Source organism: Heterodontus francisci, chromosome 13 (assembly GCF_036365525.1).
Source record: "Heterodontus francisci isolate sHetFra1 chromosome 13, sHetFra1.hap1, whole genome shotgun sequence".
In the NCBI taxonomy this organism is placed as follows: domain Eukaryota; kingdom Metazoa; phylum Chordata; class Chondrichthyes; order Heterodontiformes; family Heterodontidae; genus Heterodontus; species Heterodontus francisci.
This window is the reverse complement of record NC_090383.1, coordinates 4,341,545-4,369,374: the sequence shown is the minus strand read 5'-3', so window position 1 is coordinate 4,369,374 and position 27,830 is coordinate 4,341,545. Positions and strand designations below refer to the sequence as shown.

The 27,830-nt window shown below is 43.7% G+C and overlaps 1 protein-coding gene across 5 annotated transcripts in view; it reads right to left on the bottom strand.

Annotated features, from left to right (window-relative positions):
* The window catches only part of meis1a (Meis homeobox 1 a), a 239,070-nt gene that overhangs the window by 140,901 nt on the left and 70,339 nt on the right, over window positions 1-27,830 (bottom strand). For all 5 annotated transcript variants that reach the window (XM_068044269.1, XM_068044268.1, XM_068044271.1 and 2 more), the window contains one exon: window positions 19,413-19,558. In XM_068044269.1, coding sequence (XP_067900370.1) covers window positions 19,413-19,558 — 146 coding nt within the window. The remainder of the gene's footprint in view (window positions 1-19,412; window positions 19,559-27,830) is intronic.

Sequence of the window (27,830 nt, the reverse complement as noted above, 5' to 3'; positions counted from 1 at the left end):
TTGTGAGAAGGTGGAGAGGTGGGGTTGGGATTTATCACAAAAGAATGGGTCTGTTCCACTTAAGGGCCTTTTTCTGCCCCTAAAAGTACTTCTGCTCTGACATGTTAGAGGCCACTTACTGCAAGTCAAGAAGACAACAGGGGCTGAATAAGAATTGCTCCAGGAATGGGCCGAAACATTCATCTGGCAGCTACAATTGGCAGTGAGATTGAGGTCTGTTAACCATAACTAAAGGCTCTTAAATGAGGAACTCCAAATATCACTGAACTTCCTGAATTCCCCAAAACATCTGAAAATAGATGGAAACCTGGAAACTCTAGCGGTTTAACTAATATATTCTAAAAGATAATCCATTGAGCCTGTTATATAAAACCTTTTATTTGTAAATTCTAAAGTACCTTAATTTGTAATGCAAGATTAATGAAATCATAATTTATATGAATTTTCTAACAACCTGTTAAATTACAATCGACTCCTCTGAGTATTCACTGAAGTCTGTCTGCATGCTATCAATTTAGCATGCAAAATGAGTATTTTGAAAAAGGCTTTTATTATTTGCTTCACACCTTATGTCATAATACATAATGAATTACAGTCATTAGCAAATTATTACATGAAATAGCCACAACAGCCTCCTGCCTGTGCTGGAGAATGCCCAGTATTGGCTCCAATCAACCCCGTTTCTCAGAAATGTAAAATCAAACATTCGTAAAGACAATCCAGTTGCATGTCGGACCCTAAGCTTGTTGGAATCCTAGTTGCAGCTGCCGTCTACACTCTAGGAACACAGGAATAGGAGGAGGCCATTTAGCCCCTCGAGTCTGTTCCACCATTCAGTGAGATCATGCCTGATCTGTGACCTAACTCCATATACCTGCCTTTTCCCCATATCAATGAATACCTTTGGATAACAAAAATCTATCAATCTCAGATTTAAAATTAACAATTCATCCAGCACCATTGCAATTTGTGGAAGAGAGTTCCATACTTCTACCACCCTTTGTGTGTAGAAGTGTTTCCTAATTTCACTCCTGTGAGATATGGCTCTAATTTTTAGACTATGCCCCCTAGTCCTAGACTACCCCATGAGTGGAAATAGTTTCTCTCTATCTACCAAATTCATTCCCCTGAATATCTTGAAAACCTCAATCAAATCACCCTTAACCTTCTAAATTCCAGGGAATACAACCGTGGTTTGTGTAATCTCTCCTCATAATTTAACCCTTGGAGTCCAGATATAATTCTGTTAAAACTCTGCTACTTTCCCTCCAAGGCCAATATATGCTTCTTCGTGAGAGTGGAGTCTGTGCCAGTTCCAGTTGGATTGTCTTGAGGAAAAATTTCTCATGCTTCTCATGGTTGGTCAAGCAGTAGGACAGGGGACATCAACAACCTGAGGCAGGCTAACCTGAGGGAGTGAGCAGGGCTAAAATGATATCAAAAGGACAGGTTGGCAGGTGTTAATGGGTTAGGGTCTTTTATTCGTTCACGGGATGTGGGCATCGCTGGCAAGGCCAGCATTTATTGCCCATCCCGAACTGCCCTTCAGAAGGTTGTGGTGAGCTGCCTTCTTGAACTTCTGCAGTCCTTGTGCTGTAGATACGCCCACAGTGCTGTTCAGGTTGGAGTTCCAGGATTTTGACCCAGCGACAGTGAAATTTTGGCGATTTAGTTCCAAGTCAGGATGTTGTGTGACTTGGAGGGGAACTTGCAGGTGATGGTGTTCCCATGCATCTGCTGCCCTTAGTTCTTCGGGGTGGTAGAAGTCACAGGTTTGGAAGGTGCTGTCAAAGAAGCCTTGGCAAGTTGCTACAATGCATCTTGTAGCTGGTACACATTGCTGCCACTGTGCGCCAATGTTGGAAGGAGCGAATGTTTAAGGTGGTGAATGGGGTGCCGATCAAGCGGGCTGTTTTGTCCTGGATGGTGTCAAGCTTCTTGAGTGTTGTTGGAGCTGCACCCATCCAGGCAAGTGGAGAGTATTCCATCACACTCCTGACTTGTGCCTTGTAGATCATAGAAAGGTTTGGGAGTCAGGAGGCTTATGTCTTGTGGATGGGGGGACATGAAATTAGATACTGACAGGGACTAGCATATAAATTATTTGGTGAATTTCCATCCAGTCGGATGCCGGGAGTCACATCTCAAGCTTTTCAACAGCATTGCTGTGCGAGCACCAATATTCCAGTGAAAGAACAGGACTGTTGCAATATTTGATTTTCCAAATGCTTACTCTCAGGTTGAACTGATCATTCTCTGATGCAATTCTTCCATTTTCAACAAGGTTGAATAGACTGAATTTTTAAATCACTCACAAAAAAAGTAAAACGATTTAGACAATTTGATATGGCTAAATAAATGTTGATATAAATTTGTTTAAATTGTTACATAGAAAAATATGAATGTATATATTTTTTGTTTTCATATATATGTATGAACAATCATAATTCAGTGCTACAAGGAGAGCCTTTTGATAATTACAATGGGTTAGCAGTGTTCAAGCACAAAAAAAAATCCGTGAAGGAAAAAAACAGTTCAATGTGTGCCTAGTACTACAAGCATTAATTCTTAGCTAGGTCATATGCAGAACATCTGTCATTCTGTCTATACTCTATGAGGCTCAACCAGGCCTCTGCATGGCTATTGATTTTTCTTGCATTTGCCTTAATTTACTTAACCATCACAAAATCCATCAGTAAGTAAAGGGCAACTGTCCATTAACATGTCATTTACCGGCATTCTCATTTCTTTCTGCTGTGTCCTTTTGGTAAATATTTCTTTTAAACTGCTCTGTGTTTATAGTGAAGAAATGAATTAGGGATTCACACACCTGTTTCTGTTCAATAACTGCTTCACAGAGGTACATGTAATGTGCTTAAGGAGAAAATAAATATCTAGACGTTATTACATCTGTGTGTAAAGGGTGGTAAATTAGGTCCTAATTATATTATAAGAGGCATGGAGGTTTTTCAGCTCAGATTTTACATGTGCATTTTACAGATCTCAAAAGCTTCACTGTGACTAATTCATGAGGTAGTGTTTTGAGTGCTTTCATCTGTGGTTATCCTGCAGTCTTATTTACAAATAAACCAGGGCACTTTTTGCAGCCTGTTAGCATGTTGCTGCAGTATTTAAGATGCCTTCAATGTGTGCGCATGGCAGCAATCAGAAAGCTCTGGCTTCAGCTAATTACTCTATCACATAATTTCACAAATTGGCATTCTACTGGGGAGCTGTGTGCAAAACAGGCTCAGAGTCGGGAAGTCGGGCAGAGCTTCATGTTTATTATTCATTTCTCAATAAATACAACATGAAAATGGAAACCAGCATAGGGGTGGGGTTGTGGGGGAGGCGGGGAGGCGGGGAGGGGAGTGGGAGGTGGTGTTGGGGAGAATGGGAGGGAAGGCTTCTCGGAAAATGATTTCTGACAAAAAGTAACCTCATGGCAACCCTGCCATTATAAACACTAACTACGTAAAACAGAATGAGCTCATATTTCTAACATTCACTTTCTGACTATTGCAGTAGGTTTCACACGTTGGGAGTTGTTATTAAGATAAAGAGGTGGTTATTGTCACAAATTTGCACCTGCAAGAGGCACACAGGTCTTACTTTAGTCGCTACAGGATATCTCAAAGGAGAAGTCCATCAGCCAGGGCTTGTGACAGGGGTATAATTTGCAGCTACCTGCTTATTTGCTTTCACTCACATTGAGGGCATTAACAAAAATCCTGTGTAACAGGTTCTGCCTGGTGTAAACTACAACCAAAAAAAAGCAATCTGAAGGTTTCATCTTCCTTCCAGCAAACCTGCCCACATTATTTCACAATTAACTTGTTTTATTTTATTTCAGAAAGCATTTACTAAATCTCCCTGCAATTTAAGAACTGTTTCATTAACAATACACTGGAAGTCATTTTTGCCCCAGCGTTGAATTACTGAACCTTTCCAGTTTTCCTACATGCCTGGTAAACTATACTGTCAATGAAGAGTCACATGGAAGTCCACACTTACCCTGAAGTCTAACAAGATACTGTAATGTATAACCCAATATAGGGAAACTACAATCTCGGTCAATCCAATAACAAGCAAAAGCATTAGAATTAAAACATTTAGTTAACAAATGAGTACTGAGTTTGTCCAACTAAGGTACTGGTGGTTGAGCTTGTTGTTTCAAACACGAAGCTTTGCGATTGTGACACTGAGAACTCATTTTTGGAATTGGGCAAGCTTTAGTATGGCACCAGTCAATATAAGAGTTCTATTTTCAATTTTTCTCTCAATGTGTGTGCCTTGTCCTGTCCTCCAGATTTGTAATCACAGCAAACTGAAAGAACAATGGCAGGCCACACAGACCCTTCTGCTCGAAGGGAAATCAAAAAACTGCAACAGTTTTCACAGCATAAAATAAGTCAATCAGCAGAGGATTAAGACATTGCCGTTTAACAACCGATAGTTTCTTTATTGCACTAAAAATAAAAAGCCTTAGAGGTTTGGTATATTTACAATGAGCAGCATATCTACAATGTGAGGTTGCAAATACAGCCCTTTGTATCTGCGAATCTGTCGATCACACTGCCAGTAATGTTTGTAAGGAGGGGAGGTTTTAGTAGCAGTGACAGTAAACATCATTAACACTCACAGCCACATTCACAGCAATAGCTGGAGGCACTTCAAAGTTAATGCAAAAACATTACTCTGGGGCTGACAATGACTCAAACTTTGGTGCACCTATGAAAAATAAGGCACAAAAGTAATAATTTCCAACTAATTAAATGACAGCATGATGCCTGAATTGCTATACTCCCTATTGATCAAGTATTTTTTTTTGATACTTAAGCAATCTTATCTCACTCACAGCCAAGCATACAAATTTAACAAGTTTGAAATTATCAGCTAATACAGACACTTTACATAACTCCTCTGTGATTGCACCCATTCGTTGAAGCAATAGCTACAGTCCTAAACTGTTCAAATTACAGGCGGGTTGAGGGGAAACTTGTTCACCCAGAGGGTGGTGGAGGTCTGGAACTCACTACCTGAAAGGTTGGTAGAGGCAGAAACCTTCATCGCATTTAAAACGCACTTGGGATATGCTTGAGGTGCATAACCACAGGGCTACAGACCAAGAGCTGGATGGTGGGATTAGGCTGGATAGCTCTTTTTTGGTCGACAGGGACATGATGGGCTGAATGGCCTCCTTCTGTCCCATAATTCTTTCCATGTTTCTTTGTTCAGTGGGCAGAGAATCTAAACATGCAGATTTATGACCCAAATGATTACTTTCTCACAAAGCATGGCTAAAAACCCAAATATGCACTGTGGGCCAATGGACTAGATACATCATGTGATGTGAAGCTGAACCACAAAGTGCAGAGGGATCCTGCCCTTTGGGGTACTCCAACCTACCTCTGTGTCTCCAAACTAGAAAAGATTAGCAGGGTGTGTTGGCCCCCTAACTGTCGTTCAGTGACCCCTGCTGGAGGGATACATGTGGGTGTCAGAATAAGATAAGGTAAGGCTTGGCTTTTTGGTGAATTAATTAAATAGTGTGCCAGCGCTCATGGTACAGGGTCGCACATTAAGAGCCGAAATTTATTGGCCCTCCTGAGATGGATTCAGAGGTGGGGGTGGGGAGGGGTGGGGAGGGGGGTTCCACAGAATTGCGACAGGAGGCAGAGGCCCCGTCGCCTCCCCGTTGCAATGCAATTTTGTCGGGGGTGGGATAAGCTGACAACGGCCTTTCCACCCAGAGGCCAATTGAGTCCCTTAAGAGGGAAATTAACAGCCACTTAAGGATCTCTTCCCCCCACTTCTGGCATCAAGCCGACGGTGGGGAGGAGGTGGGGGGGGGGGGGGGGGGTGCTGCCTCTGTCACGTGGAGAAGTCACCCAGTAAAATGAGGCAACCTCCTTGCTGACCTGGGGGGTGGGGGAGCCTTCCTCTGCCAGCAAACAAAATACATCCCTGTACCCCACTCCCCCTGTACTCAATGCCCACTGTCCCCACCCACCCCATCACCAGGGCCTTCTGGGATTCCCCCCACCTTTTTGGCTGGTGCCATGGGCACTAAATTCAGGCTGAAGAATGTTCATCTTCGGGGCAATATCAGAGAGCTTCTGCTGTTGCCCGTACTTCACCATGAGATGTCACAACAACAACTTGTATTTATATAGCATCTTTAACGTAGTAAAACATCCCAAGGTGCTTCACAGGAGTGATTATCAGACAAGGTTTGACACTGAGCCACATAAGGAAGTATTAGGACAGGTGACCAAAAGCTTAGTCAAAGAGGTAGGTTTTAAGGACCACCCTAAAGGAGGAAAGGGAGGCAGAGAGGCGAAGAGGTTTAGGGAAGTCATTCCAGAGCTTAGGGCTTTGGCAGCCGAATGCATGCCTGCCAATGGTGGATCAATTAAAATTGGGAATACATTAAGAGGCTGAAATTGGAGGCACGCAAAAATGTGGGACTGGAGGAGGTTACAGAGATAGGAAGGGGTGAGGCCATGGAGGGATCTGAAAACATGGATGAAAACTATAAAACTGAATGGGAAAAATAATGGAAGTAGCAGGATCGTGACTGCACATATATGTATATGTCCACGTATCCTCTAATTCATTGCTATCTATTTTCTTACCCCTGCATAATAATAATGATAATTAAACATAAATTTCTGATCACACAAATCAAATAAATCAACCCATTTAGCTTCATCATCGCAGGCTAAAGGTTCATACAGAAGTGCAATAAGGAAGCAATAATCAGACAAAAGGCGATATCTCAGGGATTCTCCAACACAACTATAATCAATCAAAGCATTGTTAATGACTTGACTGGAGTCAAGAGCAACACTGGTTACCAACAACATGAATGAAATACTTCCCAATCATTATAGAGCTCCATTATAATAATATTTCTGTTAACAGTATCTTAGTAACCGCTTTTTTGTTAAGTAATAATGAGGATGATTTTCTGTCTTTCAGGGATTGAAGAATTTTTCAGTTATTTCTCTTTCAAAGCATTCTATGGCCATTAGCTAGATGGTACATGCCCTGCTGAATTCAGTAAGTCACCCCCTATGTGATGTTACCACCCTTTATGTATGAAGTTTCTCTTTACTGGTAAAATGGGAGCATTCCTGTCTTTCTACATAATCAGTTAGCTTGGAGGAACTCCCTTTTCAAAACATACCACTTCTGAAAACGCGATTCTGTTACCGAGCTGTTAAAGATGAAGAAAAAGAAGGCATTTTCCAGTTTTTCGTTAAAAGCTGAATTTCATACGTAACTACTTTTAGACAGCTCTTATCGGTATGAGGCATGTTCACATTGGCAGATGGAACACTTGTGCATTTCACGCCTCTGGTCTCAGAATCAAGCTCTCTCAGGTTGGAGATAGTCCAGAAACATTTCCCTAAATTCCTTCGACTATGAGCCTCAGCACCAACCTCGCACACCACCCCTGACTACTTTGTTTCCCATTTCATAACTATCTGGTTGTTTATAGCATTGCTGTTTGTGGAATCTTTCTCTACACCAACTGGCTGTTGCGTTTCCTACATTATAATAGTGACTATCCTCCAAAAGTACTTAATTGGCTGTAAAGTGCTTGGGGACATCCTGGGGTCATGAAAGGCGCTATAAAAATGCAAGACTTTCTTTTCTTATCTACCAAATTGTTCAACTGAATGGCTTCACTGTAGTCCAGAATGAAGGAAATATTGACCAATATGGTAGCTGCAACAGAAGTCTTTATGTGCTGCGATGTCACGTTTATGGGTGGTTAGTGTCTATATCACACTTGTTTCTTGTTTCAATCGGAAACAGAGATCGGGTAAGTGTAAACCAAGTGACTAATCCAATACACGGCAGTTTTAGATCAACCCTATGGCCCCAAAAAGAGCAACACAGGGTCATTACTTCAAAACATGATGATTGAAATGGGGATGGCTCTCCAGAAAGCCCCAAAATAAAAGCAAAATACTGCAGATGCTGGAAATCTGAAATAAGAACAGAAAATGCTGGAAATACTCAGCAGGTCTGGCAGCATCTGTGGACGGAAGCAGAGTTTCAAGTCTGTGACCTGATGCTACATTGAATTCCTTAGAGTGACACAATGGGCTGGATTTTGCAGTCCCAATTGTGGCTTAAAAGATCTTTAATTGTATACGTCTTTTTCACAACTTTTATCTGACTTCCTTGATATTTCGATGTAAAAAAAAAACTCTTTGGCAAAACTGAAGTGATTTTTAAAAATAGTAACTGATGCTTGCATGCATCTGACATTGCAAGTTGACTTTAAAGTAACGGAGCTGCCCTCAGACTTCTATGGTGCCTCTATTTGGAAGTGCACAAAAGTTCAACCATACAGAGGGGTAAACCAACCCAGCAACTTAACATTAACAAGATATTAACATGTTTCATCAGAAAATTTGGCCAACACCTTGAGTTCGACTTCACACCAGTCAGACTAAAGCACCATCACCATCAAAAATACCACGTACTGGACCACTGATTACAATGAATGACTAACAGCCAGTGTCTGACAATCTCTCACCCCCACAGTTGAGGTCCATGCTGCATACTTTAAAAAATCCAAAGTTACTAGATGTCCATATGCAGCACAGTGAGATAGGGAAAGTTTACTAACTGGATTAATATTTTGTCATTTTACTTCATCGGTTAATCCATACATGAATTTTTATAACAGCTTACATGAGGTAATGTTATCTCTTGCACATTTCAGAGCTTGGGAGTGAATGGAAGCAGTTTAAACACACAGTACAATAAACTCCTATTCCATTTTTACAAGATACCAAGGTCTACAGAGAAAGGTCTGAGTGCACATTTTTATTTTCCTCCACATTGAGAAACACTGACAAGCGTGGCGCATCAGCACTGGAAAGTAGCAGTCAGATGAAACTGCTTTTGGTCACTGGCGAGAGATCAATGAACAGATTCTGCACTGGAACTTCTGCTTTTAAAGCCTCGTCATTATTAGTTGTTTAGTGCAAACTATTCTTTCATAACTTACTTTTCCAAAGCAAGTCGATAATATCAAAATATGATGGTTTTTCCTTTGCTTTAAAGTTGACATCTGCAAATTTTTAAACCTGTTTTCAAAATTTGCAGTCTGCGTGTGGTTTGGAACAGTCGTGAAGTTCTAACTGCAGGGAGGGCATGCGTGCTCTTTGGGTGGAGGAAAAATGCTAGTAAATATTATTAGAGAAAGTAGTTGGGCTGCCAGAAAGTTTATTTTTCTTATAAGAACCATCAGCTGAACTAACTGGTTAACCATAAACTTGACAGGTCAATGCTCAGTTACTTGCCACTTACCCGTCTTAGCAGTTGGTGGCCAATGTATGCCACAGGAATAATTTCCAAATCGAAAAATTGTTTTGCTTGATTTTCAAAACTGCCTCGACGATTGTTTCTCAGCTAACTCCCTCCCTGTATTTTTACAACAACAACTTATATTTATATAAGACCTTTAATGTAAGAAAACGTCCCAAAGTGCTTCACAGGAGCATTATACAGCAAACTTTGACACCCAGCCACATAAGGAGATATTAGGACAGATGACCAAAAAAAAAGGACAGGTAGAGAGGCGGAGAGGTTTAGGGAGGGAATTCCAGAGCTTAGGGCCCAGGCAGCTGAAGGCACGGCCACCAGTGGTGAAGCAATGAAAATAAGCATTGTTCAAGAGGCCAGAATAAGATGACCAGAGATATCTCAGAGGGTTTCAGGGCTGGAGGCGTTTACAGAGATAGGGAGGGGATAGGTCATAGAAGGAGTTGAAAACAAGAATAAGAATTTTAAAATTGAGGTGTTGCTTGACCAGGAGCTAATGTAGGTCAGCGAGCACAGGGGTGAGAGGGGAACAGACGTGGTGCGAGTTAAGACAGGGGCAGCAGAGTTTACAGAGTTTAACTTCTAATGCTTTCGGAACATCTTTGGAATAGTGACAGCAGATGGAGGTTATGCTATGGGCAGCGAGAGTGGAGGCCAGGCTATGCAGATCAAGGAGGTCAGTGCTGACTGAGTTGATCGCCAGTGGTTGTGACGGGGCGGGGGGACTACAATTGGTCTCGCTGACCCTACACTGAGAAGTGGAAAATCAGCCAGGTTTTGGTTCCTGATCGCTATCACAAGAACGCCAGATAATTACAGATAAGGAAGGTCATTCATTCATCCAGAATGACCCAAAAGCCTGCCCCCACACCCCACTGCAGGATCCAATTAGTTCTGAAATGATTCCAAGGTTCTCACCTCCACTACTCTATCTGCAAGTCCATTCTATATGTTGATCACTCATTGGGCTGAATTTAGCGGAGCCAGTGGGAATCCCAGCGACAGGCCAAAAAGGCGAGGGGAACCCCGCCTCAGCCCTTTGGAGCGCCCCCTCCCCCATGCAATTCAATGGCACACGGGCACAACTGCCCAGGGCTCCCCATCCCTTTCAAAGATGGTGGTCCCATCTCCAAGAGCTGGTGGTCAATAAGCGGGAGGCAGTCTAGCAGTATTGGCAGCACCACCAGGGGCGGTGCCCACTGCAGGTACTACACCAGGCCTGGGACCAGGCCCAGCGCTGGAGCCCCAAACCCCAGGTAAATGTGGCAGGGTCGCCAGAGCCAGTCTGGCAGGCCTCGGTAAGCTGGGTGGGGGAGGGTGGTCGTCGGAGCCAATGGTTAGCAGAGGGGCGGCCTTTGCTGCCGGGGGCCCTCTGTGGGCCACAGATTACCCTTGGTGGAGGCCTCACCAACACCCCCCCAAGCCGGCAGGGAGGCTGCCTTATTTTACTGGGCGACCTCCCCTCGTGGTAGAGGCCCCCTCCACTGCTGTTGTAATTCCCGGGAAGAGGCCCTTAAGAGGCTAATGATTGGCCACTTAAGGGCCTCAATTGGCCTCTGGGCGGGAAGGCTGTCTTCCGCCTTTCCCACCCTCGACTTAATTGCTGGATGATGACAAGGCAAAGGGCACTCCACCCCACCTTCCATGGTGATTCCAGGGGCCCCCTCCCGCCTCCCATCCCATCTGCCGGCAGCCCATTAAATTCCACCCTTTGTGTGCAGAGAAACCTCCTGGATATCTGTCAATTTGCCTTTCAATAGTTTAATTCTGTGACCCTTTGTCCTACTCTTGCAATGGTACTTCCAAGTAGGCCATGTGGTGCCAGTGATAGAGGGAGTGAATGATGGGGTGCCGATCAAGCGGGCTGCTTTCTCCTGGATGGTGTTGAGCTTCTTGAGTGTTGTTGGAGCTGCACCCATCCAGGCAAGTGGAGAGTTTTCCATCACACTCCTGACGTGTCTTGTAGATGGTGGACAGGCTTTGGGGAGTAAGGAAGTGAGTTACTCGCCGCAGAATTTCCAGCCTCTGACCTGTTCTTGTAGTCACAGTATTTATATGACTGGTCCAGTTAAGTTTCTGGTCAATGGTAACCCCCAGAATGTTGATAGTGGGGGATTCAGCAATCGTAATGCCACTGAATGTCAAGGGGAGATGGTTAGATTCTCTCTTGTTGGAGATTGTCATTGCCTGGCACTTGTGTGATGTACATGTTACTTGGGGCTTATCAGCCTAAGCCTGAATGTTGCCCAGGTCTTGCTGCATGGACTGCTATAGTATCTGAGGAGTGGTGAAAGGTACTGAGTACGATGCAATCATCAGCAAATATCCCCACTATCTTCCTTTGTGCTAGTGAAGAGTTTTCCCTGATTCCCATTGACCAGTTTTGCTAGGGCTCCTTGATGTCATACTCGGTCAAATGCTGCCTTGATGTCAAGGCAGTCACTTTCACCTCACCTCTGGAATTCAGTACTTTTGTCCATGTTTGGACCAAGGCTGTAATGAGGTCAGGAACCCAAACTGAGCGTCAGTGAGTACGTTATTACTGAGTAAGTGCTGCTTGATAGCACTGTTAATGACCCCTTCCATCACTTTGCTGATGATCGAGAGTAGACTGATGGGGTGGTAATCGGCCAGGTTGGATTTGTCCTGCTTTTTGTGGACAGGACATACCTGAGAAATTTTCCACCTTGTCGGGTAGATGCCAGTGTTGTAGCTGTACTGGAACAGCTTGGCATTCAGCCATTAATTGATATCACATGCAGTGAATCAAATTGGATGAAGAGTGGTACCTGTGATGTTGGGGACTTCAGGAGGAGGCCGAGATGGATCATCCACTTGGCACTTCTGGCTGAAGATGGTTTCAAGCACCTTTACATTTGCACTCACAAGCTGGACTCCACCATCATTGAGAGGATGGGGATGTTCGTGGAGCCTCTTGTCCTGTTAGTTGTTTAATTGTCCATCACCATTCACGTCTGGATGTGGCAGGACTGCTGAGCTTTGACCTGATCTATTGGTTGTAGGATCTCTTAACTCTGTCTATAGCATGCTGTTTCTACTGTTTAGAATGCATGTACACCTGTGTGGTAGCTTCACCAGGTTGGCACCTCATTTTTAGTAATGCCTGGTGCTGCTTCTGGTATGCTCTCCTACACTCCTACATTCCTACGGTCCTAGGCCGAACCATCTTCAGCTGCTTCATCAATAACCTTCCTTCAATCATAAGGTCAGAAGTGGGGATGTTCGCTGATGATTGAACAATGTTCAGCACCATTCGTGACTCCACAGATACTGAAGCAGTCCGTGTAGAAATGCAGCAAGACCTGGACAATATCCAGGCTTGGGCTGATAAGTGGCAAGTGACATTTGTGCCACAAAAGTGCCAGGCGATGACCATCTCCAACAAGACAGCATCTAACCATCTCCCCTTGACATTCAATGGCATTATCATCGCTGAATCCCCCACTATCAACATCCTAGGGGCTACCATTGACCAGAAACTGAACTGGAATAGCCATATAAATACCGTGGCTACAAGAGCAGGTCAGAGGCTAGGAATCCTGAGGCGAGTAACTCACCTCCTGACTCCCCAAAGCCTGTCCACCATCTACAAGGCACAAGTCAGGAGTGTGATGGAATACTCTCCACTTGCCTGGATGGGTGCAGCTCCAGCAACACTCAAGAAGCTTGACCCCCATCCAGGACAAAGCAGCCCGCTTGATTGGCACCCCATCTACAAACATTCACTCCCTCCACCACCAATGCACAGTGGCAGCAGTGTGTACCATTTACAAGATGCACTGCAGCAACGCACCAAGGCTCCTTAGACAGCACCTTCCAAACCCGCGACCACTACCAACTAGAAGGACAAGTGCAGCAAATGCAGGGGAACACCACCACCTGCAAGTTCCCCTCCAAGTCTCACACCATCCTGACTTGAAACTGTATTGCCGGTCCTTCACTGTCGCTGGGTCAAAATCCTGGAACTCCCTTACTAACAGCACTGTGGGTGTACCTACCTCACATGGACTGCAGCGGTTCAAGAAGGCAGCTCACCACCACCTTCTCAAGGGCAACTAGGGATGGGCAATAAATGCTGGCCTGGCCAGCGACGCCCACATCCCACGAATGAATAAAAAAAAACACTCCCCATTGAATGAGGGTTGATCCCCTGGCTTGATTGTAAAGGTAGAATGAGGGATATGCTGGGCCATGAGGTTACAGATTGTGGTTGAATACAATTCTGCTGCTACTGGGGGTCTACAGTGCCTCATGGAAAGCTAGGTATGAGCTGCCACATCTGTTCTGAATCCATACCATTTAGATGGTGGTAATGCCAAACAACACAAAGAAGGGTGTTGAAGTGTGAAGACAGGACTACATCTCCACATGAATTGTGCAGTGGTCACTCCGACCAAGACTGCCATGGACAGATGCATCTCTGAGATGCAGAGGGATCTGGGTGTCCTGGTGCATAAATTGCAAAAGGTTAGTATGCAGGTACAACACGTAATTAGGGAAGCTAATAAAATGTCATCATTTATTGCAAGGGGAATTGAATACAAAGAAAGGGAGGTTATGCTCCAGCTATACAGGGCATTGGTGAGACCACATCTGGAGTACTGTACTCCTTATTTAATGAATGATGTAAATGTGTTGGAAACAGTGCAGAGAAGGTTTACTAGACTAATATCTGGAATGGGCGGGTTGTCTTACGAGGAAAGATTGGACAGGCTAGGCTTGCACCTGCTGGAGTTTAGAAGAGTAAGAGGCGACTTGATTGAAACATATAAGTTCCTGAGGGGTCTTGACAGGGTGGATGTGGAAAAGATGTTTCCCCTTGTGGGAGAATCTAAAACTAAGGGGTCACTGTTTAAAAATAAGGGGTCACCCATTTAAGACAGAGATGAGGAGAAATTTTTTCTCTCAGAGGATCGTGAGTCTTTGGAATTCTCTTCCTCAAAAGGCAGTGGAAGCAGAGTCTTTGAATATTTTTAAGGCAGAGGTAGATAGATTCTTGATAAGCAAGGGGGTGAAAGGTTATTGGGGAGGCGGGACTGTGAGTTGAGGTTACAATCAGATCAGCCATGATCTTATTGAATGGCAGAGCAAGCTGGAGGGGCCAAGTGGCCTACTCCTGCTCCCAATTCATATGTTCATATCTGTGACAGGTAGATTGGTGAGGATGAGGTCAAATAGGTTTTTCTCTCTTGTTGGTTCCTTCACCACCTACTGCAGGCCCAGTCTGGCAGATATGTCCTTCAGGACTTGGCCAGCTCAGTCAGTCGTGGTGCTACTGAGCTATTCTTGGTGATGGGCATTGAAGTCCCCCACCCAGAGTACATTCTGTGCCCTTGCTACCCTCAGTGCTTCTTCCGAGTGGTGTTCAATGTGGAGGAGAACTGATTCATCAGCTGAGGGAGGGTGGGAGGTGGTAATCAGCAGGAGGTTTCCTTTGACATGTAATGGCATCCAAAGTCGATACCGAGGACTCCCAGGGCAACTCCCTCCCAACTGTATACCACTGTGTCACCACCTCTGGTGGCCTGTCCTGGCAGTGGGTTGGGACAGGACACACCCAGGGATGGTGATGCAGGAGTCTGGGACATTGTTTGTAAGGTATGATTCTGTGAGTATGACTATGTCAGGCTGCTGCTTGACTAGTCTGTGGGACCGCTCTCCCAGATGCTATCGAGGAGGACTTTGCAGGGTCAACTGGACAGGGAGATGATGAAGGGTCACTGACCTGAAACGTTAACTCAGCTTCTCCCTCCACAGATAGTGCCAGACCTGCTGAGTATTTCCAGCATTTGTTTTTATTTCCGATTTCCAGCATCTGCAGTATTTTGCTTTTATTATTATGGACAGGGTGTGCCTTTGTTGTGTCCAAATCTGGTGCCTAAGTCGATGCTGGTCCATCAGTTTTATTCTTATTGTAGCTTTTTTATAGCAGTTTTGATGCAACTGAGTGGCTTGCTAAGCCACTTCATAGCACAGTTAAGAGTCAACCACATTGATGTAGGTCTGAAGTCACATGTAGGCCAGACCAGGTAAGGACGGGAGATTATTGTGAACCACATAGTTACAATATTCTGGTAGTTTCATGATCACCATTATAAATAGTAACTTTTTACTCCAGATTTATTTCATTAACTGAAGTTAAATGCCCCGACTATTGTGATGGGACTCGAACTCACATCTTCAGAAGATTAGTCTGGGTCTCTGGATTACTAGTCCAGTAACATAACCACAGTGCTACCATAAAACTTTAAAAGAAGTTTATCGCTCTCAGGCCTGATTTTTTCAATTGACCCCCCGATATCCACAGCAGTTTTGGGGGAGAGAGTTTCAGATTTCCACTACTCTTTGTGTGAAGAAGTGCGTCCTGACATCACTCCTGAATGGCCTAGCTCTAATTTAAGGTTACACCTTCTCTTTGGGGGCCGGGTCGCTTAGATGGCTAGTGTGTGGTTCAATTCCCATTCTGGTCTGAGGAAGGGAACAGGAAACCACCTGGTACACCATCTTCCCTAGTCATGCTCATCCCTCTTCCGCGTGGAGAAAAACAGCAGACGAGCTGCCCAAGGGCAAACCACCATCACGGCATGGCACAGCCACCCTCTTTTCCTCGATCCCCCCACAGGAGGAATTAGTTTCTCTGCATCTACCCTATTTTATCCCTTCATCATGTTGAACACCTCAATGACATCACTCCTCAACTTTCTAAACTCATGGGAATATAAAATGAGTTTATGCAATTTCTCCTCAAGATTTAACTCTTTAACCTCCAGTTTCATTCTAGTGATTCTACATTGTACCTCCTCCACAGCCACCTTATCCTTCAGATGGGATCTGATCAAGCTTCTGTCTATCTGAAGCATCACGTCCTCCCCTTGAGATAAAGGCCAACAATCACTTAGCCATTCTGATTACTTTTGGTACTTCTCCAGTAACTTTTAGTGATTTCTATAAATGGGCATGCAAATCTCCTTGATCCTTCACAGATTCTAGTCTCTCACTGTTAAGAAAATATTCTGATTTTTCTTTCAGGATCCAAAGTCACTGATATCACTCTTCCCCATATTGAACTCCATCTGCCTCAGTTTTGCCCACTCACTCTGCAAACTTGAATCTATAACTCTCTATTCCTTCATCCAAGTCAGTGATAGATATGGAAAAGCCAAGGCCCCAGGACACATTCCTGGGAAACACCACTTGTCACATCCCATCAAACAGAATTGCCTTAATCCTGACTGCCTGACTCCTACCTCCCCAAATAATTACTGACCCATGTTATAAGGGGCTGCATTGTATAAGCTCGTCGTGAGCTTCAAAGATGGCGGCCTTCACGTGCGGGCTTTACTCTGTGGCGCCACCGCAATATCAAACGCAGCAGCTCATTTACGTGGCCAGGGTGGACTAGAGGCCTGCTACCCAACCCGAACCCAACAGGACCCGACGACATGTGGCGGGTTCGGGTTGGGTCAGGGCCCATCTTCAGGGTCCGGCTTTCAGGCTTGGGTTGGGTCGGGCCGAGTCCAGGTCGAGTCGGGTCGGGCTGGACACACACGGTAAGTGCTCTGCTGGTAAGTATTGAAATTAAAAAACTTACCTGAGCTGGGAGTCCGGGACGAAACTGAGTCTGCGCAGTGAGCGAGTGACGTCACCATGACGTCATCACGCATGCGCTGCAGCTTCCTGCAGGTGCGGTGTCGGGAAGTTAAGTAGACGGATGGTCGGGTCGGGCTCGGGTCAGGTCGGGATCGGGTCGGGTCGAACCCCAGGGCTAAATCGGAGGGACTCAGGCCAGGTCGAGCTCGGGTCCGCTGTGGTTCGGTCAGGTTCGGGTTGGGTTCGTTTTTCCCGACCTGAACAGGCCTCTAGAGCGGAATGCCCCACCAATGACGTGGAGGAGGTGGGTGATCCATCCCCGACAACAACATCCAGTGCCATTGTGCAGGCTTCCAGCCCTTACATTTAATTTAAACTTTTTAAAGACACATAGCTTTAAAATTTATGAAACATAATTAAATAAATGTTCCCAGCCCCTCTCCCATCTCCCCAAAAACTTACATTTCATTCCTTGGTCCCTCCCCCCACAAAATACTCAACTTGAATACCTGACATTCCCACCCCCCGCAAAGTTCAGAAACTTTTAACTTTACCCCTTCCCATCATCCCCTATACCAATCAGGCAAGTTTGACGCTGCTCCCCCCCTCCCACACTGATATACTTACCTCCTCCCCCATCCCTACCAGTGTTCCGCCATACCTCACTGGTCGGAGATCGGACAGCGCGGGATTGCCGGCCGCCATCTGCAATATCGAAGCCGGACAGCCGGCGGGACCAGGTAACTCATTAATTCCTTAATTGACATTAATTAACATATTTAAATGTGGCTCCCATCACTGAGAGGCGGGAAAGCCGCCACGAGGCCTTGCCGCTGCCGGCAATATGGGGCCAGGCCTTCCTGGCATCGAGACCCGTGGTGGGTCTCTCCCGGAGGTATTTTACACCTCCCCCGGCATAAACCCCGATGTCGGGGGAGGGGGGTGGGGGGTCAGTAAAATTCAGCTTAAGGTTACTGAAAATTCTGTGTATTCTCATTTTTGCTAATAACCTTGTCACATGTCTTCTGGGATTTCATATAGACAACATCTATCAACACTCCCATACCCACCATGTAATGACCTCCTCAAAGAGTTCAACGAAATAAATAGGACATGACCTACTCTTCACAAATCCATGCCAACTCTCTGTGATCAGCTCATTTGTGTCCAGTCCTACTCATCCTGTCCTTGAAGGTAGACTTTCTGTGATTTCCAATCTACTGTCTTGGCTAATATAATTCAGCATTCTAGTGGCTTTGCATCTTGCTGCTCTACACCAATTGGATGTGCTGTGTATGAAGACTATTGAGACATCTAGGTCCTTTTCAACTTCGTGCTTAGTTAACTCTGCACTATTTGAGAAGTGCATGTGTTGCCCATTTTTTCTTCCTGTGGTTACTAATTTACACTTGTCTATATTAAATTTCATCTGTAATTTTTCTGACCAGTCACATAATTTGTCCAGCTCATTTCGTAATTCCTGATCCATTCCCTGGTCACTCAGAATTTGGCATCATCTGCAAAGGTGACCAATTTGCATTAGGATTCTGAGTTCAGGTCACTTGTACAAATTAGAAACAATGGTTGTCCCAACATGGATCCTGGGGCACCCCAATCCATACATCCTCCCACCTGTCCAATGATCTCCATTGAAAGTGCATGTGTTTGGACACAGGGCTCAGATGTAATAACTACCATGGCAAAACACTCTGCTGACACTTACTGCCCAGCATCACGCTTGAATAACAGCCAGTCGGACATTATACCAGAAGGTGCATGGCTTCCTTGGAACCCTAACCTTGACAAAAGGTGAATGGGAGGATGTCATGAAATTGTCATGGTATAAAAAAGCCAGTTTTCACTCTTACCATCTTCTTAGCAAAAATAATCATTTATAATTTTTCTTTTCCTTTATGTAATATTCTAGCTTGCTATACCTTTCACTTCAAAACTACGCGACCAGTCATAAATTAGGGAACATTTTTATTTTGGACATGCTCCATCCCAACTCTCAAATTTTCTGAGCCTTTGAGATCTTGCAAATTTCAAGTTCAAAGTCCAAATGCCAGAAAGCCAATTCACAACATAACTGCTTGTTAAAGGTAGTCTTGCCATGCTGCAGCTTCTTTTGAAAATGAATCCACCCCAAGTCATTGCCTTACCAGGCATTATCTTCTTTTTTGAGCTTTGATGTAATGAATCAGCCGTGTATAGTGTACAGAGTAACATCAGCTGGGAGGGGAACGAGCCCATCCATTTTCTGCCACACTAAACTAATGAGGAGATAATTGGGTGGGCTGAAAGGTAGACATGCAATCCTCCCCACCCGGTTTTGCTTCTATGTGCTCCATCCAGGTGACTCTTTCCACCAAAGCACAAGAAAAATCTGCCCTCTATTGTCTATAAATCCATCCACATCTCAAGGCGTTATCAATTTTTGTTTCACTTACTGTGAGGTGTTGGAACAACCATGCTCGCATGATGTTTGTGGCTACTTTTGGGAAGATCCCTCGTTTTTTCTGACGTTTTTTATCCTTGTCTGGGTCATCATCATCTCCTGTGCTTGGTGAAGCTACACTGTTGTCCAAGCCATCACCTGTCAGTACATTAAAGATGCAGTTTTAAGGCAATCTTTTTGGTCATTTAGACTTTTGTATTGCTTCTGTTAGGTTGCACAACATCAGGAGAGTTTTTAAAAATATGTTACTTTTTCCAGGTGTATGGGGTACAGGTAATTTAATCCGTGGGTTATCATGTTGTGATCTCTTTGCACAAATTATTAGATACATCAAAATAAACTGGCTGTAGTTTTCTCGCGCTGGGGCATTTGTGCAGTCTTGTTTGCAAAGTCATGCACAATGGCTGTTGTCGTGTACCTGAGCTCCTGAGATCTACCTTCTCATTCCGTTCAATATTATGTCGTCAGATGGCAGTGTGACGAGCACTGCTCCGTGCCATTTTATTGATTACCTTGAACTTCGAACCGGGGCAAAAGGTCACTCAGAGACCTAGCTCCACTCCGCCCCACCACCCCCCCACCCCGGAAAACTAGTTGTTCCTTTCTGCTCTTCATTGTTTTAATAAGAGCGAGGAGCCTAGCTTGCAGCTCTGTGCCCTGATCATATTTAAGCACAAAATACATTTGCATCAAACAACTGGGCAGTCATTTTGCCAGTCACCTTGTCTTGGACTTGTACAATCCCTCCTAACTGCTGCCTTCCGTGCACCACTGGTTGGCATGGATTGCAAAGAAAGTAACGTTACAGGCATAGATGCAAGCCATCTGCCTGTGCTTACGCTGGGCACATAACACAGTTTGGTTGGCACTAATGGCTTTAATACCTGTGCCAGAACTGAAGAATTGGGATCAATATTACTCTCACCTGGATTTTTGAGCTGCAATATATCTCAATGTTATACACAGTACACACAGTACAGCCGCACGTATGAGTGCAATTAACAATACGGTATTTGTAATTCCTACGTAGCTGAGTGGCAAAAGATCCCACCTGTAGTGTGGGAAACAGGTACAAGTCATTAACACTTTGACTATTTCAAAAGCACTCGCCACACGGCCCCAGATTCTCTTTTTAGACACTGCAGTGAAAGCTATGCCGGGGGAAAAGGTGTTGATTTTTCAGTCCCCTATCAATGTATGCATCTAAGCTATGGCTTTAGTATAGAATAAATCTTATAATGTTAGTGCTCTTTTAAAAAAAATTTATTCAATGATTACAGTACTAATGAACTGGATGAGTCTGTGAAGGTGGCTTCTCAATTCTCAGAGAAATGGAGTCAAAAGTGCCTGTGCTCTGGAGACTGTTAAGAGCCCGATTTAAATTTGAGTTTGGACAGTTCCAGGTTTGTCCTCTGTGGATACAAATTCACAGCACGAGATTGACCATAACCTCAGCACAAACTGACACTAAATTGTGAAAACCAAAATAAGGCCAGACGGCACAGGAAGTGAAAATTCCACACTGGTGCAGTAGGGGGTGCCATTTTGAGGCACAGGTTAAGTCCTACAGCAGACAAACACACAATGAATCTGACCTATATTTACTCCTGACCTGGGATTACTTCAGACAGACAGTGGGTGCAAAGTGAACTATGTTTCATTTCCCTAGCATTGTTCTCCTCCTTATCCTGACAGCCATTAAAACATGTGGCAAACACAAAATGCAAATGAGTCGCAAAATAAGTACAGGCCTGAAAGTGCTTAAAATGTTATAGCCAGAATTACATTTTCATTTAGTGGGGAAGGACAAAAGAAAAATACAATCTCTGCTTCATTAATAACGCATAGTGCATACAGTACATGCTGTAGTGCTGTCGTTGAGTTTGGGGTGAATGCTGGGGGCTTCTTGTAAGGCATGACAATTTATTCCATCCCTTTATAATTTATTAAAGAAGCATAACGAGCAAAAACAGATCAACAGCTGTTTAAATCTGAATATAAACACCATAAACACTGGATTATTCACTACAATTGAAAATAAAAGTCACAGATACAGATTATTGATTAAAAATTTGTAACAGCGTCCAATCTAATGACATACCCTCCCCCATCTTTATATCTCTGCAGCAACCCTCCTCTTTACATATAACTTTCCATTTGTGCCAAAAAAAGCCTTCAAATTCATTTGCCAGTAATGCCCCACTGCCTCACTAGAGAAGAATTCATTGATAATTTATGGAAATATCTACTATAATCCAGAGATGACTTTTTCCAGCTTTGCGCATCAATAGAATAATCAAGACTTTAAAACAGCCTTTGCTTCCCATTACCTCAGGCAAAAGAATTCCTGAAAGCATGCCTTTAGGGCACCTGAATTATACACACCATTAGGAGAAGGAAAGGCTTTCTGCATTCCATATAAAACACTCACCAGTACCTTTCCTGTTTCTCTCATGTAGCAAAAGCGCCCACACTAGAAACAGAAATTTTAAGTAAAGACTTATGGAGATACAACAGCAAAAGCTTTTAAGCGAAGACCATTCCCCTCCATCAATCTGTAGAGAGTGGTTTACCCCAAATAACAGGTTTCTGTTACATCTTTAACATCAGCCCAAAAAACACATCCTCGGCTTTCATGCACAGTTTGTTCTTCCTATTGTTTTCGGGCAAATAGAGCTGATTCACTTTTATCTGGGAGGGGCAATTGCACTGCTGGCTTATAATCTAAAGCAAGATTTTCATTAAGAGCAAATGCTTTCAATCCACTGCACAATCGGGTACATGTTCAAAGATGCCTAAAAAAAAGGCTTTATCTTTAAACCTCTGGAGCGAGCTGAATATAGATAAGAACAACTGGATATCCTCACCCACAAGATGCCAAACCAAATTATTGTGTTCTTACGCACATTTCTTCCTTATATCTTTACCTCTTTCTTTAAATGCATTTTTCAACCTACTCTTTGCTAACTTTTCTTGCATACTGACCTCTGAGAGTCGAAACCTTGGAGAAAACTCTAGAGCATCAATTTTATTGGCATTCCCATTTTCGCTGTAATTTGATAGCATCTCTGTGAGGTCTGGGGCTAATTTCTTTTTTTTCTCTCTCTTTTCAGACTCCAATGAGCTTGCTTGCAGAGAGCCATATGGTAGCAGCTATGGGCCACATTTGCAAAATATCAACACTGACTTCATTTCTAGATTTGACTTCTCCTGCTTCCAAAGCGAAGGCAAAATATGAAGGGAAAACTGAAAAGGTGGAAATAATCAGAAAAATGATGCTAGTCCATAAACAAGCTTACAGCCTCATTAGTACAGCAGCAGGCTCCACTAGGTGATTTATGCTCGATTTGCTGATGCCATGAGGAAATGCCACAGGGCAACTTTTGCCAACTGCTAACAGTTTCTGACAGATTCTTAGCAACTAGTGTGAGCTGTGTTGTGGCTTTCGCTAGTGACAGGAACTGAAAATGTCATATCATCTGCCCATGTGTCACGGACTCCGTGTGGCAATTAAGTAGCAGGCCAGTGAGTTAGGGGGCCAGAGGCACTCTTCAATTGCCCTTGGCTATTTGGGAGGGAGGCGGGGGTGAGGGGGTGGGCAGGCACAGCCTGCACATAGGCCTTGCAGTCACTCTACACATATGCAACACACACAGTCAGCCATCGTGTCAGCCTTCCTACTGTCTTAGTTCTGATGAGTTTGAACCATTCAAATTGTCTGTAACTTCTCATACAATCTCTCTAGGCATTGCATGACATTATCAGATGAATTTAGGGTAATCTCTTTTGATACGATTGTTTAAAATGCCACTTTAATTGCCGATACCTGACTCTCTATATATGGCAGATTGCAAGTTAAGGTGCAAGCTGTCTTTATGTTCATCACAATTTAGTCAAAATATGATTTAAAATCAGTGGAGCTGACATATTGCTGCTTTACAGCTGCGAGCACTGAAAAAAAATGCACAACAACCAGGCTTTATTTAAGAATGCCAGCGGATCTGTAGCTAGCATTGCTGAGATATGGTCCCGCAATTCAATTTTCTAGTAATGAAGAGCATGAACTGTAAGTCAAAACTGTCAAACCTTTCATCACAGTCGCTTGCCCTTTGAAATATTTTTTTAGAATTGTTTTTACAAAATTTTATAGGCCATGGTCTGGTGAAAGAGGCCAGTCAGTAGAGAAAGGAATTTGTATTACAATTCAACCATGGGCAATTTCTTGTAAGGTCTGGGCCTATCCCCATGGAGGGCAGCAGGTGACCTGTGGCAGTTCTTAGCCTGTTGGAGTGCTCAGATTTCAAACACGCACTCAGCTCAAACGCTGCACAGTTGTCCATTTAAGCATGCCCAGGCATTTAGGCCTCTCTATCTTGTTCCTTTCAAGAAAAGATAAAGCAGCATTTATCGTATTCAGACCATTCAATGGGTCAGAATGGTTATGTCTGCAGGGGTTCCCTTTCACATAGGTCAAGGCACTCTTCCCTCCTCCTCTCGAAAATCTAGCTACGCTATAAAAATATTTTAGTTGTCTGTTCTTTCATGGCTGCAAATGTGTTACGCTACTGTATTTTTAACATGAGTGGTTGTGTGTTTTTTTTCTCCTTATATTTTAGCCTCTCCTGACTTTTTATCTACAGGTTTTAAGATTAGGACATCAGCTTCAAAGTAGTTTAAATTAATTCAAATATGGATGCTGGTAATATTGTTAATTTTTTATTCTCTGGCATTTTTTGGTAACTCTTTTTCTCCCTAAGCTGCTTAGAAAAGAGTTGTGAAGAAAATATAGTTCCTTTATATCATATCCATCCTTCATATTTTTGCTAGTCACAAGAAAATGAGGAGGTTTGTAAGTTTTCTTCAACAAACACTTGGACAAAGGTAGAACGATTGACTACAATAAGAATTGATGTTTCCCATGCTGTTGTCTTTGACAATTGAAATAACCCAGTACTTTAAGAATAAATCTCGCAAATAAATGTAGCGAACAATAGCAGAAATATCTCGTTGGGTTTCCTGAATAAATGATATTTAGAAACGGCAGTCTCATTTGTCCTGTCACACAGCACTAGCTGTATTTCAAATCAGCACTGCCGTTTTGTTATGCTGCTCGGGTATGAATACAGTAGGTTCAAGGGTCCTGTCATATGCCTGAGCAGGGCAAACAACCAAATGGTCATGCAACTTTTCCGTCATAATGACATAATGTACAAGTGGTGTGATGTTGTCTTCTGCCCAATGTGGCACATTTTGGCTGACACTGCGTCATCCCAGCAGATTATCTGGCAAACAAACCAAAAAATGTGGCTACCTATCGCTTTTGGATGACCCCTTAAAGGATATTTGCCTTTTTATAGATTTTAACATCGACTAGGAAAAGGGCAATTGTACATAGCTTTGCAAGGAGCAGTTTCATTATATGCAGTGACATGAGCGGAAATGACCAAAAATCAACTAATCACAATGTGTGCGCAATACTTCATTTTATTTATTTATTTTATTTAGAGATACAGCACTGAAACAGGCCCTTTGGCCCACCGAGTCTGTGCTGACCATCAACCACCTATTTATACTAATCATACACTAATCCCATATTCCTACCACATCCCCACCTTCCCTATATTCTCCTACCACCTACCTATACTAGGGGCAATTTATAATGGTCAATTTACCTATCAACCTGCAAGTCTTTGGCTGTGGGAGGAAACCGGAGCACCCGGAGGAAACCCACACAGACACAGGGAGAACTTGAAAACTCCGCACAGGCAGTACCCAGAATTGAACCCGGGTCACTGGAGCTGTGAGGCTGCAGTGCTAACCACTGCGCCACTGTGCCGCCCATATATTAATATTAATATTGCTTGAGTAACTGAATGTCATCTTAATAATACAATAATGTTATTTTCATGATTTTTCTTTCTTTTGTATTTTGGTTGTGGGTGCGTACTAATTATACAGACTGGTTCTATCAAAACTGGGAAAAAAGCCTCCAATATATCCACAGGCCCTGAATACACAGACTGCCTATTGGCATCACTGTGTCAGCCAATGAGGTGCAGATGGGGCAGGACTAGTGGCAGGACTTACGGCAAACAGTCTATTTCACAGGAAACAGAGTCTGTTTAAACAGCGTACCACAGCAAACAGTCTACAGAGTCTATGTAAAAAGGGTCTCTATGAGCTATGGCAAACAGAACTCATGATGGAAACTGCAGGAATATCTCCCAATAAAAGCAGGGTGATATGGAGAAAGAATGGGGGAGCGGGTCTAACTGGATTGCTCTTTAAAGGAGTCAGAGCAGACTCGCTGGGCCGAATGGCCTCCTTCTGTGCTGTACTATTCTATGATTCTACGATATTATCTCCAGCAAAATGCAGTGAGTGGAGGATACACACATACAAATGCTATGTATAAAATCAATCACAGCCACTTACAGCAGCATGGTCTCTAGGTGTGATTGACGGGAGAATTACCCAATCATCTCCATTCTGGCTGGGAACAGTGGTGTCACTATATGCAGCCCTGACTATGATAAGAAGTCCAGAAGGAACACAAGAGATGGCCTCTCATACCTTTAGATGAACCCCTGATACCGCCTCCAATTCCCAACACAAGGCCCTTCGAGGGAGCTCAGCCCATCCTGATGGCCCAGGGCACAAAATTCAGAGACCTGATAAGCTGGACAAGATCAGCACACTTCTGCTGCATACCCAACTGTCCAGCGTCCGTGCATGGGGAAGGAATATTCTGACCATAGTCTCTGGCTTTTGTAACTAAGGTTGCAGACGACAGAAGCAAAATCACTCTGGGCCAACATTGTTCACTTGTAAACAAACTCTTTTTACAGTCAGTTTATTACAAAGGGACAATGCCACAGCTTGTATTGTGCCCAAGATTCCAGATTGGCACTATGTAGTGAGGACACATAGTGGAGTGCAGTGTTAAAGCTGTCGCAAATTTTACTAGCAATGTAATGTTCAATGATTCTTACATGATCCTTACCTTTGATTTATTGAAAACAATTAGTAATGTTAGCACAAATTTCATCCTTCAGCCTACCAAACAATCCCACAAAAACAATATATTTTTCTTTAAATCGCTAGGCTTTTTATATTTTCTTGTCTTCTGCAAAAGATGAATATGATTTTTTCTAATGCTAACATTTTTAAACTACTGTCTTATAGAAACTACAGCATAAGTTAGCAGTCAAATCTTTGCCAGTTGCAGCAGTCTATTTGTTTTCCCTGTCCATATTAATTGCTCCACCATTGGCGGCCGAGCCTTCAACTACCTTCCCTTAAGCTCTGGAATTCCCTCTATAGAAAGGCTTTTGATATGGTCCCACATGGCAGACTGCTAAAAAAATAAAATCCCATGGGATACAGGGAAATGCAGCAAGGTGGATACAAAATTGGCTCAGTGGCAGGAAACAAAGGGTAATTGTTGATGGCTGTTTTAGCGACTGAAGGGCTGTTTCCAGTTGCATTCCGCAGGGCACAGTACTGGGTCCCCGGCTTTTTGCGGTGTATATTAATGATTTGGACGTAAATGTAGGAGACATGATCAAGAAGTTTGCGGACAACACAAAGATTGGTCGTGTGGTAGAGAGCAAGGAGGATAGCTGTAGGCTGCAGGAAGATATTGATGGTCTGGTCAGATGGGCAGAAAAGTGGCAAATGGAATTCAACTTGGAGAAGTGTGAGGTGATGCATTTGGGGAGGTCAAACAAGGCAAAGGAATACACGATTAATGGGAAAATACTGAGAAGTGTAGAGGAAGCAAAGGACCTGGGAATGGATGGCCACAGATCCCTGAAGGTAGCAGGACAGGTCGTTAAGGTGGTTAAGAAGGCATATGGAATCCTTTCCTTTATTAGCCGAGGTATAGAATATAAGAGCAGGGAGGTTATTCTGGAACTATATAACTCATTGGTTAGGCCACAACTTGAGTACTGTGTGCAGTTCTGGTCACCTCATTACAGAAAGGATGTAATTGTACTAGAGAGGGTACAGAGGAGATTTACGAGGATGCTGCTAGGACTGGAAAAATGCAGCTATGAGGAAAGATTGGATAGACTGGGGTTGTTCTCCTTGGAACAGAGAAGGCTGAGGGGAGATCTGATTGAAATGTACAAAATTTTGAGGGGCCTGGATAGAGTGGAGGTGAAGGGTCTATTCACCTTAGCAGAGAGGTCAGTGATGAGGGGGCATGGATTTAAAGTGATTGGTAGAAACATTAGAGGGGAGATGAGGAAAAACTTTTTCACCCAGAATGTGGTGATGGTCCAGAACTCACTGCCTGAAAGGGTAGTTGAGGCAGAAACCCTCAACTCATTCAAAAGGAGTCTGGATATGCACCTCAAGTGACGTAAGCTGCAGGACTACGGACCAAATGCTGGAAGGAGGGATT